This window comes from Rhinopithecus roxellana, chromosome 14 (assembly GCF_007565055.1).
Source record: "Rhinopithecus roxellana isolate Shanxi Qingling chromosome 14, ASM756505v1, whole genome shotgun sequence".
Lineage (NCBI taxonomy): Eukaryota > Metazoa > Chordata > Mammalia > Primates > Cercopithecidae > Rhinopithecus > Rhinopithecus roxellana.
This window is the reverse complement of record NC_044562.1, coordinates 18485768-18502690: the sequence shown is the minus strand read 5'-3', so window position 1 is coordinate 18502690 and position 16923 is coordinate 18485768. Positions and strand designations below refer to the sequence as shown.

The window sequence follows — 16923 nt, the reverse complement described above, 5'->3', positions numbered from 1 at the left end:
AGGGCCCAAGGCAGCTGCAAAAGACCTGAAAGGTAAGAAGAGAGATCAGACCCCGGACTGTCCTCAAGAAGCTGGCGGACTCCCCTGCCCTCCACTGGCAGCCCAACAGCAGAACCAAAGCGGACCATTCAGCACAACCTGTGTGTGTTGCTGGGCGCTGTCCCTGGCCCAGTCTGTACCAGGAACAAAGAGGAAAGATTCAGGGCGTCAGTGCCAAGAGCAGCCATCCCAGCAACAGAAGCCCCTGCCTCCCCAGTACCCATGATACTTTGCAGAAGCAGAGTCTTGAGTGGAACCCGAGCCTCTGATACCCGCCCTGGGGGTCTTCCATCACTCTCACCAGGGTCCTCCTGGATGAGTGAGACAAGGGCAGTTCAGGAGGTCACCCAATAACTGAGGTCGCAGCAACACGAAGGAGTCAGGGAGCAGGGGCGGCTTTCCCTTCTCCACTCCTGGCGGCTCCAGCGTGCACCCCAGGGCCCCTCAGGAAGGTTTTGCAGGAATAAAGAATGAAGGCAGAAGCAAGATGGAGAATGAAGGAGGCGTGGATGGCTTCAGAAGGCAAGGCGAGGCAGCAGGCGCCTGCCTCAAAGCCTCCTCCCTGAGCCAAGGACAGGTCGGAGGAGGGGGGCGTGGGGGCAGGTACAGCGGAGGCTCCAGCGTTTCTAAAGGGGAAGATCTGAAGTGGGGCAGGAGAGACAGGGGAGTTGTCTGGAAGCTGCATTTGCCTGGCAAACACTGGGTTAACAAAGACTTGCGTTGCGGGGGATGCTGGCCTTGGAGGGGGAACGCGAAGGGATTATGCTACAGAGAACGGATTCGAGCGTGACGGCTGAATGAATGAGTGAGCGAGTGAGTGAGTGAGTGACTGTGCGAGCGAGCGGCAGAGGGAACTCCGACCCGTCCCAGGTGCGGAGCGGCGCGCCCGGCAGGGGTCACAGCGGGCCCCGCGGGTGGGAAGGGGGCGCAGGCGCGGCGGGCGCCGGGGCCCTCCCGCCGGGACGGGGCGGGGAGGGCTGGGGGTGGGGTTAGAGAGAGGGACGCGAGCGGGATCCAAACTTCCGGTGCCTGCAGAGCTCGGAGCGGCGGAGGCACAGACCGAGGCTGCACCGGCAGAGGCTGCGGGGCGGACGCGCGGGCCGGCGCAGCCATGGTGAAGATTAGCTTCCAGCCCGCCGTGGCTGGCGTCAAGGGCGACAAGGCTGACAAGGCGTCGGCGTCGGCCCCGGCGCCGGCCTCGGCCACCGAGATCCTGCTGACGCCGGCTAGGGTGAGAGGGTCTGGGGCTCAGGCGGGGGAGCGGGGGACCCAGGCGCGCCCCGTCGGCTCTGGGGACTGCCCGAGGCGCATCAGGGCCCCAGTGCCCGGGGTGGAGCGGGGTTGGGAAGTCTCGAATGATTGCTTATCCCAGAGGAGGGGGCTTGAGTCCCGTACTAAAGCGGCAGCCAAAAGCCGAAGTCCCCAGAGTAGGAGGAGTCTGGTTCTGGTCTTCAGGTGGAGAAGCGCTCGAGGTCTCTTCCAAAAGTGGGGGCCCCTCGCCGCCTGATACGGGGAGGGGGCTGGTCCGACGAAGTTCGAGGAATGTTGGTGGGGGGTACGCGTCTGGTTCCAATCTACTGGGAAAGCCGCGAGTTGAGTCCCCAGGTGGGGGATGGGAGGAGGGTTAGACGTAGTTTTTCCAAAGTAGGGAGGTGGGACCTGATTGGCTGGGGAATTGGGGGTAGGGGGGTCTGGTACCAACAAAGTGGGTGGGGCCGTTGATTTCCTCCCAAATTGGGGGCTGCGGGGAACAGAGGATGTGCTGCTTGGCCTGCACCGGAATTGACAAACCAGAAAGTGATGAAATGGAAATCAGCCAGAACCGACGGGGCTGAGCTTCTAGACGGCGGGGGTCCGAGGCCGGGCGCCCCCTTCCCACCCCACGCCCTGCCGTCTGGGCCTCCCTGCTCCCCTCACTTTTCTCCACTCACAGCCTCTCGCTGGGCTGTCCCCCGACCCCACGGGGAGGGCTCCCAACTGCCCCACTGCCCTCGAATCCTGGGTCCCTGGGCTCTGTGCGCACCCCCCCCCCCCCCGCCCCCATCCTCACCCCCACCCCCACCCCAGCTTCCTCCGCCTTCCCTCTGGCCTGGGGGAGAGAAGGCATTTCCGCCGTGGAAAACTGTCTGAGCTGCGTGCCTTGTGTCCGGGAAGGGCCCGCAGGGGGCAGAACGCGTGGCCGGCAGGGACAGGGAGGGAGGGAGAGCTGGCCCAGCCAGGTTTTATTGTGCCCGGCAAAGGTATCTACGTGGGCGCCGCCCCCAGCGGTCTTGTGGCGCACCAAGCCCATGTCCTGCCCGCCTCCCCACCCCGCACTGAGGCAGGACTAAGAAAGTCTTTGTCCACTGCTTACCCCCTTCCTGCTGCAGGCTTCTGAAGAGTCTTCCTGAACGCCTAGCCCCTTCCCCAGGTTTTGTGGCTCAGATTCAGGCTTGCCTGGGGCATTAAGGGGCCTGCAGAGGATGACCTGGACCCTGGAGGAGGGGGCGCTGGAGAGGGCCGTCAGAGGTGGGTGTCAGCCTGGGCAGAGACCCTGAGTGAAGAATGCCAGGAGACTGAGAAACCCCGGCCCTTTTATGGTGATGGCTGCAGCGACCAGTGGCCCAGAGCCACAAGATTCAACAACCACCTAGGCCAGGTTGGGAGTTGCTGTGCACCCCATCAGAGCAGCTCCCCCCTTCATTTGAAGCTTAGGTGGAGGGGAGGCTCCATATTTGAAGAAGATGGTTCTGCAGCTTTAAAAGTTTGCAAGGGGTTCTTCAAGCTTCGTTTTCTTTGGAAAGGAAGCTGCCCTCCACTCAGCCTGCGGAGGGGCAGGGATGGGAGCAGGAGGCAGCACGCTTGCCCATCTCTTTTCCTAGCCACCTCTTCCTGGAGATATTTGAGGAGGGAGGACCAGGTCAGACAGTGGGAGGATGTCATTCCGACTCCATCAGAAGGTCCCCCAGATTTTGCAGGAGCGGCACATTCTCCAGCCGCAGCCTGCTGATGGCATGGGGTTGGGCAGTCTGACAGAGACCTGCGTCTCGGGGCATAACTGATATCCTAGCTTCTGGCTTCTCATCAGGCTCTGAAATTGTGCGTCCTTTCTTCCCCCTCACCCAGCATGAAATGGAAATATCAACATCTTCCTGCGTGCTGTTTGTAATGGCCTTGAGCCTGCTGAGTACCTCCTCCCCAAAACTTTGTTAGTTGGACAGGGTCCCCTCCCTCTCTAATTGGCAAGGGGGAGCTTAGGAGTATGCGATCTGGGGAAAGAATTAGATTCCTAGCACCTTTAGGACAGAACTGCGTGTTAGTAAACTTTCACAGCTTCCCGAGGCCCTGGCATGGTGCAGAGGGACTTGAGGTGTTGCATATTGGCTCTGCCCATCACCTGCTAGATTTGGAGCCTTGGAAACAGTTCACTTCTGGGGGCCTCCTGTTGCCTCACTTGGCCAACGGGCACATTTCCTCCTCACCCAGTTTCTGGCAAGGAGCCAGGCCTCCTCTCCTGCCCCCAGCAATAAGCAGGCAGGAGGCTGATTTCTCAGCTGTAGCTCAGCGCGCTGAAAACGATGGCAGCCAGGAAGCTGCTTTCTCAGGGCAGGGCGTGTAGATTTTGTCCCATGCTGTTGGGGATGCCCAGGAAAGATTATTAAAATGTTTCTTCTGGCTGGCAGTGACCCCAGAACCCTCCTTGGTGTCTGAACTGGACTCCAAAACAAGATTTATTTATTTTTGTCTATTTTTTTGTTATTATTTATTATTATTATTATTTTGAGACAGAGTCTCACTCTGTCACCTAGGCTGGGGTTCAGTGGCATGATCTTAGCTCATTGCAACCTTCACTTCCAGGTTAAGCGATTCTTCTGCCTCAGCCTCCCAAGTAGCTGGGATTAAAGGCACCTGCCACCATGCCTGACTAATTTTTGTATTTTAGTAGAGACGGGGTTTCACCATGTTGGCCAGACTGGTCTCAAACTCCTGACCTCAGGTGATCTTCCCACCTCAGCCTCCCCAAAGTGTTGGAATTACAGGCTCCCGCGCCCTGCCCAAAACAAGATTTAAAAAGTGATCCCTGGGAGGAGCACTCGGTGAACAGATGATTGTGTGTTGAGGCAGTTCTTGACCTGTGTCCAGGCCCGGAGTGAGGGTGGGTGGGGGCAGGGCGAAGCGGCAGGAGCACCCTCTCTGTGGGCACTGCCCTTGCTTCTGAGCAAAAACTGCAACACAAGGAGGATTTTGTCTGTGGACCTGAGGCTGGAAGGAAGTGCCTCGGTGGGCCAGGGAGGGATGGGGGTGGGGGCCAGCTGGGCTTCCAGCTGCCCAGCCTCCCCACGTGGTGTTTTGACTCTGAGATAATGAGGAGCCTGCGCTGGTGGGCCGCTGGAACACTGCCAGCTTGGGAAGTAGGCTGGACCGGAAGCACCCCGTGGGGCAGCAAAGCACCCCCTCACACCGCCAACTGGATCCCTCTTCCCCTTTGGGGGCCCACTGGCTGGCCGTGCCCCTCTTAGCCCACCCCTTCTCCCCACACCCTGCCTGTGCCTGCATTCACACACATACACACACACACACACACACACGCACGCACAAATGTGGGCATGTAGAGGCTCATGAGCTGGGGGCTGCAAGGGGAGAAAAACAAGTTAAATACAATCATCTTCTTTCCTCTGTAATTTTCTCCTTGGCATTTGCCTTTGATTAATGGTCCTGTGTCACCCCCTCCCCAGCCTGCATACCTGGGGATCAGATTTCACTTTCCTTGTGTGTCCTGGCTTCAAGCCCTTGACAGAAGGAGCTGGGTCTCCTGGAGTGGTTGGGGGAGGGTCCCGTGCCAGCCAGGAGGGCAAATCTGGCCAGCTTGGAGCCCTATGCCAGTGTCCTGATGCCCACTGGCCAAGAGGGCCTGGCCCGAAAGGACCTTGTGAAGCGGTGGCCCTGCTCCATCAGGTCCTTCCCTGTGGCAGCGTGGGGACTTTCAGGGCTGTCATCCATTCCTGGGATTTGGCACCCCGGCAGGCCCCACAGTGGCTTTTCTGCTTTCCTGCTGCTTCTCTCTCCATTCCCTCATTTCTGCCCGCTTCTCTCAGCAGTCCTTGCATGTTTCAAGACGTTAGCAGATTGCCAGTGAGGATGAGTTTCTCTTAGTGCGGAGAAAAAATGTTTATGGTGAAAACACAGAGGCATAACCTGGCCAGCCCCTCTGTCCCCTACCCCACTCTCTCCCAGGTTCCCTCTCCCCATGAGGGCGCTTCCAGCAGTGAGCTTTTGTTCTCTGGAGGTGCCTTGACTATCAGGGATGGAAGAGAAGAGGGAATTCACCTGGCCCAGCCAAGCCCAGAGCGCATCTGCACAGATGCTGCCCGTGGGGCCTGTGGTCTTGAATGGAGGACAGGAGGGTGATTGGGGACCCCTGACCCTGTTGGCAGATGGCATCTGTGCCTCTGGACCACTGGGCTCTGTGTGCTTAGGTGGACAGTGTTTGCCCACTCTCCTCTCCCCCAGCTAGGCTCTGTCTTGAATCATACAAAACACACACACTTGATGGGTGCCCTGGCCTCTGTGGTCTGGAGCCTGGGAAAGAAAGCTGCTGAGGACCAGGAGAGATGTGGTGAGATGAGACCGCCCCCAACCCCCATCTTCCCTGTTCTCAGCCTGGGCCTCAGAAGCGCATGTCTGGCCGCCGAACCCCTCCAGGCAGGCTGCAATCTGCAATCATAGTTGCAGTTAATTTGCACATTGTTACTACAGGCTGGGGGCCGGGAAGCGCTCCCCTCCAGCCTTGGGGGTCTACCGAGTTAATGCTACAGTTGACTGGTTTCCCCCGACCATTTTGGCCCTGGTTTTGGTAAATCATTTAATGAGTGCCCCCGTGGGTCTCAGTTTAAACTGTCAGGGAGAGGCCCAGGCCTCTCTCGGGTCCCTGGACTTCTGGCTCATGCGCCCTTCACTCGGAGAGCTCTGTTGCCTTGGAAACAATATGCAATATTTTTCTACTTTCTAAATGGGAGCCCCGTCCCCAGATGCCTCGGTGTAACTGCTTCCTGTGGGGAGCAACATGTTTCTGAGTCTACAGCATGATAGGTGGAGCACCTAGGGTCTCAGGAAGGCGGGCCATTCGGCCATCTTTCTAGTGACCTGGGCACCAGGGATCCCGAGGGGCCAGGGCTCTGGGTTGAGCCCAGGCTCCCTGATGCACCACTGTCCCCAGACAGGTGTAAATACCCCGAGATCACAGGCTGCTTTGAGGGCCAAAGGGACAGTGAGGGTTCCAGGGCTTTGGAGTTTGAGCCTCGGTGTTGATTGGGCACAGTAGGCAGAGGCAGCACTGAGGTGGGATTTAGGGGTTCTCCCTCTGTGTGAGGCTTTATGGAGGAAATGCCTTTGCCTCCAAGCAGGGACATCTGTGCTTTCTGTCTACTTCCTGGTAGCCTGGAATGCTCCCTTCTGCACTTCTGCTCACGATGGTGCCTCTGAGGGCTTGGCTCTGCAGGTTGGAGGGAAGCTGGGAGTGTGGCAGGGTGGCTGAGCTCTGGTGTGTGCTGGGGGTATCAGCAGGGCCGTGAAAGAAGAGTACCCACCGCCAGTCTAGGTAAGGTGGGGGATCCCCAGCCTTCACAGTGAGGGGTCTTGGCAGGAGCCCCTGCCCTTCTCAGCCACACCTGCCACTGCTGCTCTTCAGCTGGCGCCATGGAAGCCTCACCTTCTCCCTGCTCTGCCTTCTCCAGCCTCCCTCTCTGGGGCCTCTGAGCCCAGCCCCTCCCCCAGGACAGGGAGACACAGGACCCAGTTCTGCAGCCCAGCAGAAAGGCGGAAAGGTGGAAAGGCAGGTGGAAAGGCGAGGCTGCCCTTTGCTATAAAGCTAGCAGGCCTCTCCTTGTCGGTGAATTTGATTTGTGGAACAGGCCCTCAGGCTCTCACATGTAGCACTTTGACTTTTTTTTTTTTTTTCCTTTTCTATCTTTCCGGTTGTTAGCAATCTCACAAGCTAGCTTCTTTGGTTTTCCAGAATGCAGAAGCAAAAGTCTGGCCACAGTGCAGCCTCAACAGCTGTCCACAGAGGCAGCCCTAAAAAGGAAAGGCTCGGCTGATAAAGATCTGCTATTTTTATCTAGTACTTTATCCTTTACAAAGGGCTTTTAGGTTCTTTGTCTGGTTTAATCCCAGCAAAACCCCTGTCACGCAGAGTCTGCTCACATTTTGCATGGGAGACCTGAAGAGGGGGAGGTTACAGCACCCCGCTGGGTCTGTAGCCCCACTTGACCCCTAAATACAATCTGAGCCTGGTGTATGTTGTGTCCTAAGGGCAGGATTCACAGCTGCTATAGGCAGCCTGGCCTGTGTCAGGGTCAGCCACCTTTCCTTAAGACCTGCTCAGGAGCGCCAGAAGGGCAGGAGGGCATCCCTGGTGCCTGGTTTGCAAGAGCTCCTTTGTGGCTTGATCCCTGGGAGATGCCAGCAGAATGTGGCACCCCCGTCTCTTGCAGCTCCCAGGAGTCCATTGGAAAATCAGAGCCATTTAGTCCCCACCCCCTCTGGCCAGCAGCTGTCCCTGAGGGCCCTGTGTACTGTGGCCATGCCTGCCACTTGCTGGTGACCTTGGTTAGTGACCCTGACTGCTGAGGACGTGACAGTGGGTGGGTGGTCCATATGATCACGGGTCCCCTAAAGCGGGGCAAGGTGGGGAGAGGCCCCAGGCCTCCTCATGGGCCAGGCAGTGAGGGCAGTGGTTTGACCTCCCACACCCTCCAGGCAGGCTCCCTTGTGGGCCGACTTGAGGGTCAGGGTGCAGGACAGGCAGGGGCACCCCATGGTGAGGATGCTGGGGGCCAGCTGACCTGCTCATACATGTCCCCAGTGAAGGGAGGGTCCTCCAGACGTTTTCTGTCCTTTTCCTAAGCAGGGCAGGTCAGACCCTCATCTCCCCAGGGCCCAGGTCCCACACTCCCCTGTGCTGTAAAAGGGTGGGAGGTGAAACCTGAGGAGCACAGCAGGAGCCCCCAGGGCAGGACCCCTGTGCTGTGCTGAGAGATGGGGCCTGTCCTGAGTCACTTAGGCCTGAACCACCCCTTCCGGGGGAAGGGAGAAAATATATCTATTCCCATCCCAGAACGTCTGGCCGGAAAGGGCCTGAGAGGTCACTTGGTCTGACCTGCTCGTTTTGCAGATGGGGAAGCTGAGGCCCAGAAAGTGCTAAGCAGGCAGGTAGTGGCAGAGCCAAAATGAGAAGGTTGAGGCTCTGGGGCTGGATCCCCTCCCCTCCCCTATACTGCGGCAGTCTGCAGGAACTGACCTCTAACCTCGCTCTTGGCCGTATCTGGACACCATGGAGGAGGGATTAAATGATGAACTTTGGAGGCAGAGACTGGCCCTGGGGCTTTTGCAGTATCTCCAAGGGTGAGCAAGGGACCGGGGGAAGGCATGGGAGGTAGGGAGGAGAACAGACAGAAAATTGACCAAGCTCACCTGGCTGGCCCTTGGTCAGTGCTCTGCGTAAAGCAGTTTTATTGAATTTTATACTCACACACCTACGTCCACCACCCCACACACATGTGGCCTGGAGATGGGTTAGGTTGGCTTCTTGGCAGCCCTGCAGCTATGATCTTGAGCCCAGTTCTGGCTCCCAGAGCACATTTTTCCAGAAGCCTTCTAGCCTGGCCTTCCGGACATTTCTCTTCTGGCAGGAGCTCCCTGGTGTATGGAAGCTTCCGGGTTTCATCCTGTAGCTGTTACACCACTTGTAACAGCCTGCTTGACTGTGCTGGTCGGTGCCTGTGGGGGCCAGTGTGGATCATAGGCCTAGAGCTCCCTGGCTGGGGACAAGCACCCATGCCCAGACCCCATGGGGCTCCTGGAGCCCCTGCCCCCATCAGTCATGGCCTCCTTGGTGGAGTTAAGCAGCCTTTATGCAGCCTGCCCACCTCCCGTTGCCTTCAGTTTAGTCTTTCCTCTGCCCCTTGGTTTTAGAGTGAATCTTGTCACTCCCCAGCTCAAAAGCCTTCCCCAGGTTCCCCATCACCCAGAGCAGCGACTCCCAGCCTGCCTGGTGTGTCTCGATTCCTATAGACATTTCTAAGTCCCTGAAGTCACTGAGGCCAGGTCGGTGCGTCCCCCATCTTCCGTTTGAAATAATGTAGCATGGTCACGGCTGGTGTAAACAAGAGGCATAAGAGCTCAGATAACTCAAAATGTACCTGCTGAACCTGGCGCATCCCTTTCAGTGACTTCCAGGTGTGTCTCGGTTTCTGTTTTGAGTGTGTCTTGGTTTCTCTTTCGAGGTTTGTCTCAGTTTCACTTTAGCCAGGATGAGTCCAGGCGACCCTGGTGGGCCTTCCCTTCCCTTCCAGGTGTCATCCCTTTCCCCCAGGACTCCCTCTGGGCCCAGCCAGCGGGTGAAGCCTGACTTAGGGAAGGGGGGATTTCCAGGGGAGGGGCCCTGGCCCCCACTGACCCAGCTTTGCTGTCCACAGGAGGAGCAGCCCCCACAACATCGATCCAAGAGGGGGGGTTCAGTGGGCGGTGTGTGCTACCTGTCCATGGGCATGGTCGTGCTGCTCATGGGCCTGGTGTTCGCCTCCGTCTACATCTACAGATACTTCTTCCTTGCACAGGTGAGGGGCCGAGCCGGGAGGGGCCTTGAGAAAGGGTCACATCTACAGAGGTGTGGAGGGAAGGGAAGTGCCTGCAAGGGGGCAGCAGGAAGGCCCGGACATGCCCTCAGGTGGGAGTGAGTGCCCGGCCAGCCCACAAGACTGGGGTGCGCCTTCCTCCTTGGGTCATCCTTGGATGCAGGCCAGTCCCACTTTTAGCCCCTTGTCCTGGGGAGCCAAGCATGAATGCAGGTGACAGCACTGGGCCCGCCCCACAGGGCCACCCTGGGGAATTCTCACCAGAAACTCAGGTCCAGCAGATACTGGAACTGCAGTCCCCCTCCAGAGCTCAGACTCTGCACCTGCGGGTCACGCTTTAAGGCTGACCTAATTCTGCCTGTGCATGGACATTGGGGTTACCAAACAAGAGAGGGAGAGGTGGGCACAGGCAGTCTCCACCACCTCCTTCCAGAAGCAGGAGGGTGTCCTTGCTGGCACCTACCACCCCCCTCCCCAGGGGACCTGGGCACAAAGCTAGGCCAACCCAGACCTGGGAGGGAGGGAGTGTCGCTGTGTGGTTGGAAATGAAGGTAGGTAAATTGAAAGGATAAACCTACATACAACTCACAGGGAACCTCAGGGTGGCACAAAGGTTGGGACTTGCCAGTCTTTTATGACCCAAGTGACCTCCCACTCCTAAGCATTTACCTTTGTTGTCCCCCAGTTTTTCCACGATGGAAATTGCTTAAGAGTTTGCATTCCTAGGGCTTTCCCCTTGAAAGCTCAGCTCACACACAGCTGTCAACTGCCCTTTTTGTGCAGCATCCCCCTGCCCCGCCCCACCCCTTCCATGACCTGCATCCCCCTTGTTCCAGGGTCCTGTGCGGGACCCTCCCCCAGGCCTCTTCCTGTTGTGGCCCTACCCTAGGACCTGGTCCAGCATTTCCTGGTCTCCTGTGTCCCACCCTCAATTCACACCCTTCTCCCTGCACCCCAATTCGGTGTGTGGACACCTCCCATCAGCCCCTGGGTCTGTGCCCTGGGACAGTATTGGGGGTGTCCAGCCACAGTGGGATGCAACCCAGAGCCTCACCTTCCCTGGGCTCTCATCCCTGCACAGCCTGCAGGAGCCCCCATGCTGCAATGACTCATCCTCCCTGGAGAACTTGCACTGAATCAAACAGAGATGGTGGAATCCTGCCCATCCCAGGCCAGGCAGTCCCGAGCATGCATCTACAGGCCCCTCCAGGAGCCCCCTCCAGAAGTAAGAGTGGGCAGACTGGCCCGCCCAGCCATTCAGTTGATGGGATCGCGCCAGGCTGCCTGGCCTCCCTTACTGATGGAGCGACTGGACTGGCCCGCCAGACACAGTGTCTGTCAAGGTTTCTCCAAGACAGGGGTCAGGGATGTCCAGGAAGGGTGATGGCACTTGTCCGAGGCTGGACGTAGAGATAACCGTGGTGGGGGCACGAGACTCTTAACAGTGTTGCCTCCAGCTCCACCTCCCCACCTGCCATGTTAGGCCCCTCCAGGTCTGCAGGCCAGGACAGCAGGTGACAGGAAAAGCAGACGTGCACAGGCCTAGGTGCCCAAGTCTTAGGTTCGTCCCTGTGGACCCCCTGCCAACCCCAGGCTCTTTCTCTGGTGTCTGCACCTCTGTGGCGGGCACGGAGGTGGCCAGGCCCTACTCCTGCTGGTCCACTCCATTTCCCAGTCACAGACTCAGGGAATTGGAGGCCAGAAGGGACCTTAGGGATCATCATGCTTTACAGATGGGGAAACTGAGGCCCACAGAGGTCTGCTACCTAGGACCCTGCAGACCCAGCTCACCTCCCTCCCATTTGTGAAGCTGGGAAGCGCCTTGCCCAAGACTCAGCTCATCTCCTCACTGGCAGCCTCAGACCCTGACCTGATGCCCCACCGTCTCAGTGTCTCCATCTGCGAAATGGGTCTCACAGTCCCTGCTCTTCTTGCTTCCCCAGGCTTTTGGGGCATGCAGTGGACAGGTAGGCAGAGGGGGCCTTGCAGAGTGCACTGTATGACCAGCCTCTCTGACTGTCTGTCTGTCTCTGTCTCCGCCTTGCTCAGCTGGCCCGAGATAACTTCTTCCGCTGTGGTGTGCTGTATGAGGACTCCCTGTCCTCCCAGGTCCGGACTCAGATGGAGCTGGAAGAGGACGTGAAAATCTACCTCGACGAGAACTACGAGCGCATCAATGTGCCTGTGCCCCAATTTGGTGGCGGCGATCCTGCAGACATCATCCATGACTTCCAGCGGGTGAGGCTGGCCAGGGCCTGGGGGGTGGGCAGGTGTCCCGGGGACCCAGGGCAAGGGGAGCGGGAGTGAAAGGAGACTCCTCAGAGGACAGCAGGTGTCTATGGTTAGGCTTACCAGGGTCTTCAAGACGCTGCATTTCTCTTGCTGGCAACAATGGTTCTCCCTGAGTGTGAACTAGCTGAGGCTGATTTGCTCCTTGGCCTCCTGCCAGCTGCACGCTGGCTGTCATGGCAGGGCCAGTGTATTGTATCGAGGGGTAGTATGTACACCATCGAGTGCACTGCGTGTACAGCTCAGGGGGTCTCTGCAGAGTGGGTCTTATGCATATTCATGTAACCCCCATGGGGCCTGGAACGGGGCATCTCTCGCTGAGGTCCAGGCTGTCCCAGGAATGGCTGGCCCTCACAGGTTTCATAAATGCACAGCTGGGATGTTACCATGTTTCCCAAACCTCAGCTCTGTAAACATGAGAAGAAGCTTTATAACAACAGAGGCGTTTGTGGCATCTTCTACAACAGGCTAAGAGAAGAGCAGGAAAAGGGAGTGCGCACCCAGGTGTTCAGGAGTCTGGGGTGGCCTGCTGCTGAAGGCCCAGGTCCCCAGGAAGGCATGGTGGGATTCCTGCCCCTGCTGGCCAAAGCTTCTTGCAGCCCTGCCCAGGTCAGCTGTCACCTCCTGCAGAGACTGACCCGGCCCCTTCTCCTCCCAGGGTCTGACCGCGTACCATGACATCTCCCTGGACAAGTGCTACGTCATCGAACTCAACACCACCATCGTGCTGCCCCCTCGCAACTTCTGGGAGCTCCTCATGAATGTGAAGGTGTGCAGGGGGTTGGGGGGTTGTCTGCAGCGTCCTGTCCCTCCCTTGCCCCCTGTCTCATGCAGGCTAGGTCTGAGGTACAGGAAGTTCCTGTGTCGGGTTGGGGAAGCAAGAGACGTTGCTGTCACCTGGGCCCTGTACCCAGATTGGTCTCGCCTCTGCTATCCCCCTGCTTCCACATCTCCAGAGTCAATGCCCTGAGACCGGCTTCCTTAGTGTTCAAGGTTGTACCCTGGGTACAGACTCGTGCATGCGCCATAGCTCCTGGCAGCACAGGTGCAGGCACCAGGCACAGGCGGGAAGTCCCTGGGGACATCAGAAGGGCCAGCCCAGGGGCCTCTGGAGGAGGAAGGTGGGCTGGCATTTTGGGTGAGGGATTGGAGGAAAGCCTGCGGGGCTGGCTCACTGCGGTGGCCACCTCGTTTTGCAGAGGGGGACCTACCTCCCGCAGACGTACATCATCCAGGAGGAGATGGTGGTCACAGAGCACGTCAGTGACAAGGAGGCCCTGGGGTCCTTCATCTACCACCTGTGCAGTGGGAAAGACACCTACCGGCTCCGGCGCCGGGCGACGCGGAGGCGTGAGTGGCACCCACTGTAGCCCCTGTTCTGCGCCCCAGACCATAGTTATCTTCAGACAGTGCCTAGCCCAGCTGTCAGACAGCTGAGATAGCAGCAGCAATAATAGCTAGCGTTAGCAGAGAACTTCGTGCGCCGGGCAATGCTGTGTGCCCTGTATGACCTCTTAAGAGTACAAGTCATTCTCATCCTCGTTATTATTTTTGCTGCCCATTTTAAAGATGAGGAAACAGGTCCAGAGAGGTTAACACCCCGGAGGTCACACAGCAGGGAGGTGGCAGACGTGGGCAGGCTGACTCCAGCTCTCGAGCTCTCCCCATTTGTCACTGTGCTCTCTGGGTAAATCTGGGCCTGGTGTCACTTCCTGGCCCTCCTGTGGCTCAGGCTGAGGCTGGTGGTCTCTCTGACTCAGCCAGGATGTAGGCCTCACTGGGGCTTTCTGTTTCCTCCCAGGGATCAACAAGCGTGGGGCCAAGAACTGCAACGCCATCCGCCACTTCGAGAACGCCTTCGTGGTGGAGACGCTCATCTGTGGGGTGGTGTGAGGCCCCCACCCAGAACCCCCTGCCGCCTTCCTCCTTTCTTATTTCTGGCCGCTCTCTGGCCCTCCTCCTTCCCCCTGCTTAGCTTGTACTTTGGACGCGTTTCTATAGAGGTGACATGTCTCTCCATTCCTCTACAACCCTGCCTGCCTCCCTGTACCAGAGCCGTGATCTCTCTGGGGGGCCCCCATCTCTGCTGACCTCCTGGGTGTGGCGGAGGGAGAGGGGATGCCACAAAATGTTTCTGTGTCCCACTGTCTTGAAGCTGGGCCTGCCAAAGCCTGGGCCCACAGTTGCACTGACAGCCCAAGGGGAAGGACCAGTTGGGGGAGCTGGGCGTGTGAGGCCCTGGGCAAGGGGATAGGGCTGGGGGGTGCGGCATGGGCTTCAGAAATATCTGCACAATTAGAAAGGTCCCCAAAAGCTTTTTCCTTGGAGGGTACACTTTCTTCACTGTCCCTATTCCTAGACCTGGGGCTTGAGCTGAGGATGGGACCATGTGCCCAGGGATGGACCCACCAGAGCACAAGGGAAGGTGACTCCCTGAGGGTGTACTGGGGACTCCTGTCAGTGCCTTCAGCCCACCAGCAGGAGCCTGGAGTTTGGGGAGTGGGGATGAGTCCGTCAAGCACAATTGTTCTCTGAGTGGAACCAAAGAAGCAAGGAGCTAGGACCCCCAGTCCTGCCCCCCAGGAGCACAAGCAGGGTCCCTGCAGCCAAGGCAGTGGGATGGGCTGCTGAGGAACGGGGCAGGCAAGGTCACTGCTCAGTCATGTCCACGGGCAACGAGCCGTGGGTTCTGCTGAGTAGGTGGAGCTCATTGCTTTCTCCAAGCTTGGAACTGTTTTGAAAGATAACATGGAGGGAAAGGGAGAGCCACCTGGTACTTGTCCACCCTGCCTCCTCTGTTCTGAAATTCCATCCCCCTCAGCTTAGGGGAATGCACCTTTTTCCCTTTCCTTCTCACTTTTGCATGTTTTTACTGATAATTCGATATGCTAACCGTTCTCAGCCCTGAGCCTTGGAGAGGAGGGCTGTAATACCTTCAGTCAGTCTCTGGGGATGAAACTCTTAAATGCTTTGTATATTTTCTCAATTAGATCTCTTTTCAGAAGTGCTTTAGAACAATAAAAATCTTTTACTTCTGACCTTGACTTGAGTGTGGCTGGAGGGGAGATGGGTATAGGAGGGGTGCTCCGGGCAAAGTCGAGGAGTTGGACCTCGGGGGCAGCAGGCAGGGAGAAGCCTGCAGACCTTGACATCTGGCCCCTAAAGAGCTGGACATCCTGGACTCAGCCAAGGAGTGTGGGATATCCCCTTCGTAGCACCCTGAATCCCTGTGACCACTCTCTGAGCCAGGTAGAGTTCACACTTTCTGGGTGAGGAGGGGAACAGGGCTGGGAGAGCTTACCGACTCGCCCAAGGTCATGCTGCTTTATGTGCCTGTAAACCACCCTGTAATGTTCTACCTGGCAGATGACATCATTATTGCATGTCCTTAAGCACAAGGGCGGTGTCCTATTTTCCACCACGTCTGGACAATTTGTAACCATTCCTGGGGGATCTGAAGTGAGATTTGGTGTGATAATCACAGGGTCACATTCTCCAGAAAATTCTGGAAGCAGCAGGAGAGCTGGCCAGAGCCATGGCTAAGTGGACCCCAGAGGTGGGAACTGTACTCTGCCCTGGGGACCAGTATGGGTACCCACCCGCTTGGTGCTGTTAAGCCTCAGTATCCAGTGAGGGCCATAAAATACTCAAATTAGTGCAGACACACCTTGTTCCCAGATCCAAAGGCAATCATGCAAAGACATCAGGGTTTTTTTATATTTGCTGATTGAAATGCAATGCAATCACAATTAAAATGCCAACTGGATTTATTTGTTAACTTGACACAATAAACTCTTTTGAGGAAAGTAAACAGAATCGTCAGGTAGATCCTATAAAGGGTAAAGAACAGCCCTCCAGATATAAAGTGTTACACACCACAATAATTAAGGAGTTTGGTGTAGCAAAGACAGAGCCCATTGCAACCCAATAGAGGGACCAGACATTGACTTAAATTACACGAAAATTTCATATACGATTGTGGCAGCATTTCCAGTTAGCGGAAGATGTGGCTTTGCTGTTGTTGTTGTTGTTATTTTGAGATGGAGTCTTGCTCCTGTCACCCAGGCTGGAGTACAGTGAGGCGATCTCGGCTCACTGCAACCTCCCCCTCCCAGATTCAAGCAATTCTCCTGCCTCAGCCTCCTAAGCAGCTGGGATTACAGGCATGCACCACCACACCTGGCTAATTTTTATATTTTTGATAGAGACGAAGTTTCCCCATGTTGGCCAGGCTGGTCTCAAACTCCTGACCTCAGATGATCTGCCCACCTCAGCCTCCCAGACTGCTGGGATTACAGGTGTGAGCCATCGTGCCTGGCCCATGTGGGTTATTTTTAATGGAATAGCAGGATAGCCATTTTGACAAAAAATCTGGATTCTACTTCCCTAGAACAAGATTAATGCTGGATGGATGAGAGATTTTAATTATGAAATGAAATTATGAAAGTACTTGAAGAGATTATTTAAAAGATAATCTTGGAGGAGGAACAGCCTTTCTAAGCATGATATCTACCAGGTAAAAATTGGTCTATGAAAAGTTAGAATTTATATACAGCAGAGTATACCACAAAGCCAAGAGGTTTATAAGCAGTAAACAGGGAAATGTCTTTCCAAACACAGGGCATAGAAGGGCTATTTTTTTAAATATGCAAAGTTCTTACAAACCGTTATGAAAAATGAACAACCCAATAGATAAATGAACAAATAATATAAACAGTTCTGCAAATCAAAACTAGGGAGATACTTTTTTTTTTTTTTTTTTTTTTTTTGAGATGGAGTCTCGCTTTGTCACCCAGGCTGGAGTGCAGTGGCGCCATCTCAGCTCACTGCATACTCCACCCCCTGGGTTCAAGTGACTCTTGTGCCTCAGCCTCCCAAGTAGCTGGGACTACAGGCACATGCCACCACGCCAGCTAATTTTTGTATTTTCAGTAGAGACGGAGTTTTGCCATGTTGCGCAGGCCATTCTCAAACTCCTGAC

At 56.6% G+C, this 16923-nt stretch overlaps 1 protein-coding gene across 2 annotated transcripts; it reads left to right on the top strand.

The window, feature by feature from the left end:
- Positions 1-955: 955 nt before the first annotated feature.
- ITM2C (integral membrane protein 2C) lies at positions 956-14980 on the top strand. 2 transcript variants are annotated; one of them, XM_030915960.1, is made up of 6 exons: positions 956-1270; positions 9495-9635; positions 11703-11891; positions 12601-12711; positions 13142-13292; positions 13744-14980. In XM_030915960.1, exons 1-6 carry the CDS (start codon positions 1151-1153, stop codon positions 13833-13835), a joined length of 804 nt encoding a protein of 267 aa, XP_030771820.1. In that variant the 5' UTR covers positions 956-1150; the 3' UTR covers positions 13836-14980. The 2 variants fall into 2 exon arrangements, with proteins under 2 accessions (XP_030771820.1, XP_030771821.1); XM_030915961.1 differs by lacking the exon at positions 9495-9635 and having other exon boundaries at positions 1049-1270.
- The last annotated feature ends 1943 nt before the right edge of the window (positions 14981-16923 follow it).

Bases quoted from the DNA above. Each gene is read 5' to 3' on its own strand.
- ITM2C (XM_030915960.1), top strand. From the start codon at position 1,151: ATGGTGAAGATTAGCTTCCAGCCCGCCGTGGCTGGCGTCAAGGGCGAC. The intron at 9,636-11,702 runs GTGAGGGGCCGA...CGCCTTGCTCAG, and splicing joins GATACTTCTTCCTTGCACAG to CTGGCCCGAGATAACTTCTT. The intron at 13,293-13,743 runs GTGAGTGGCACC...GTTTCCTCCCAG, and splicing joins GCGCCGGGCGACGCGGAGGC to GGATCAACAAGCGTGGGGCC.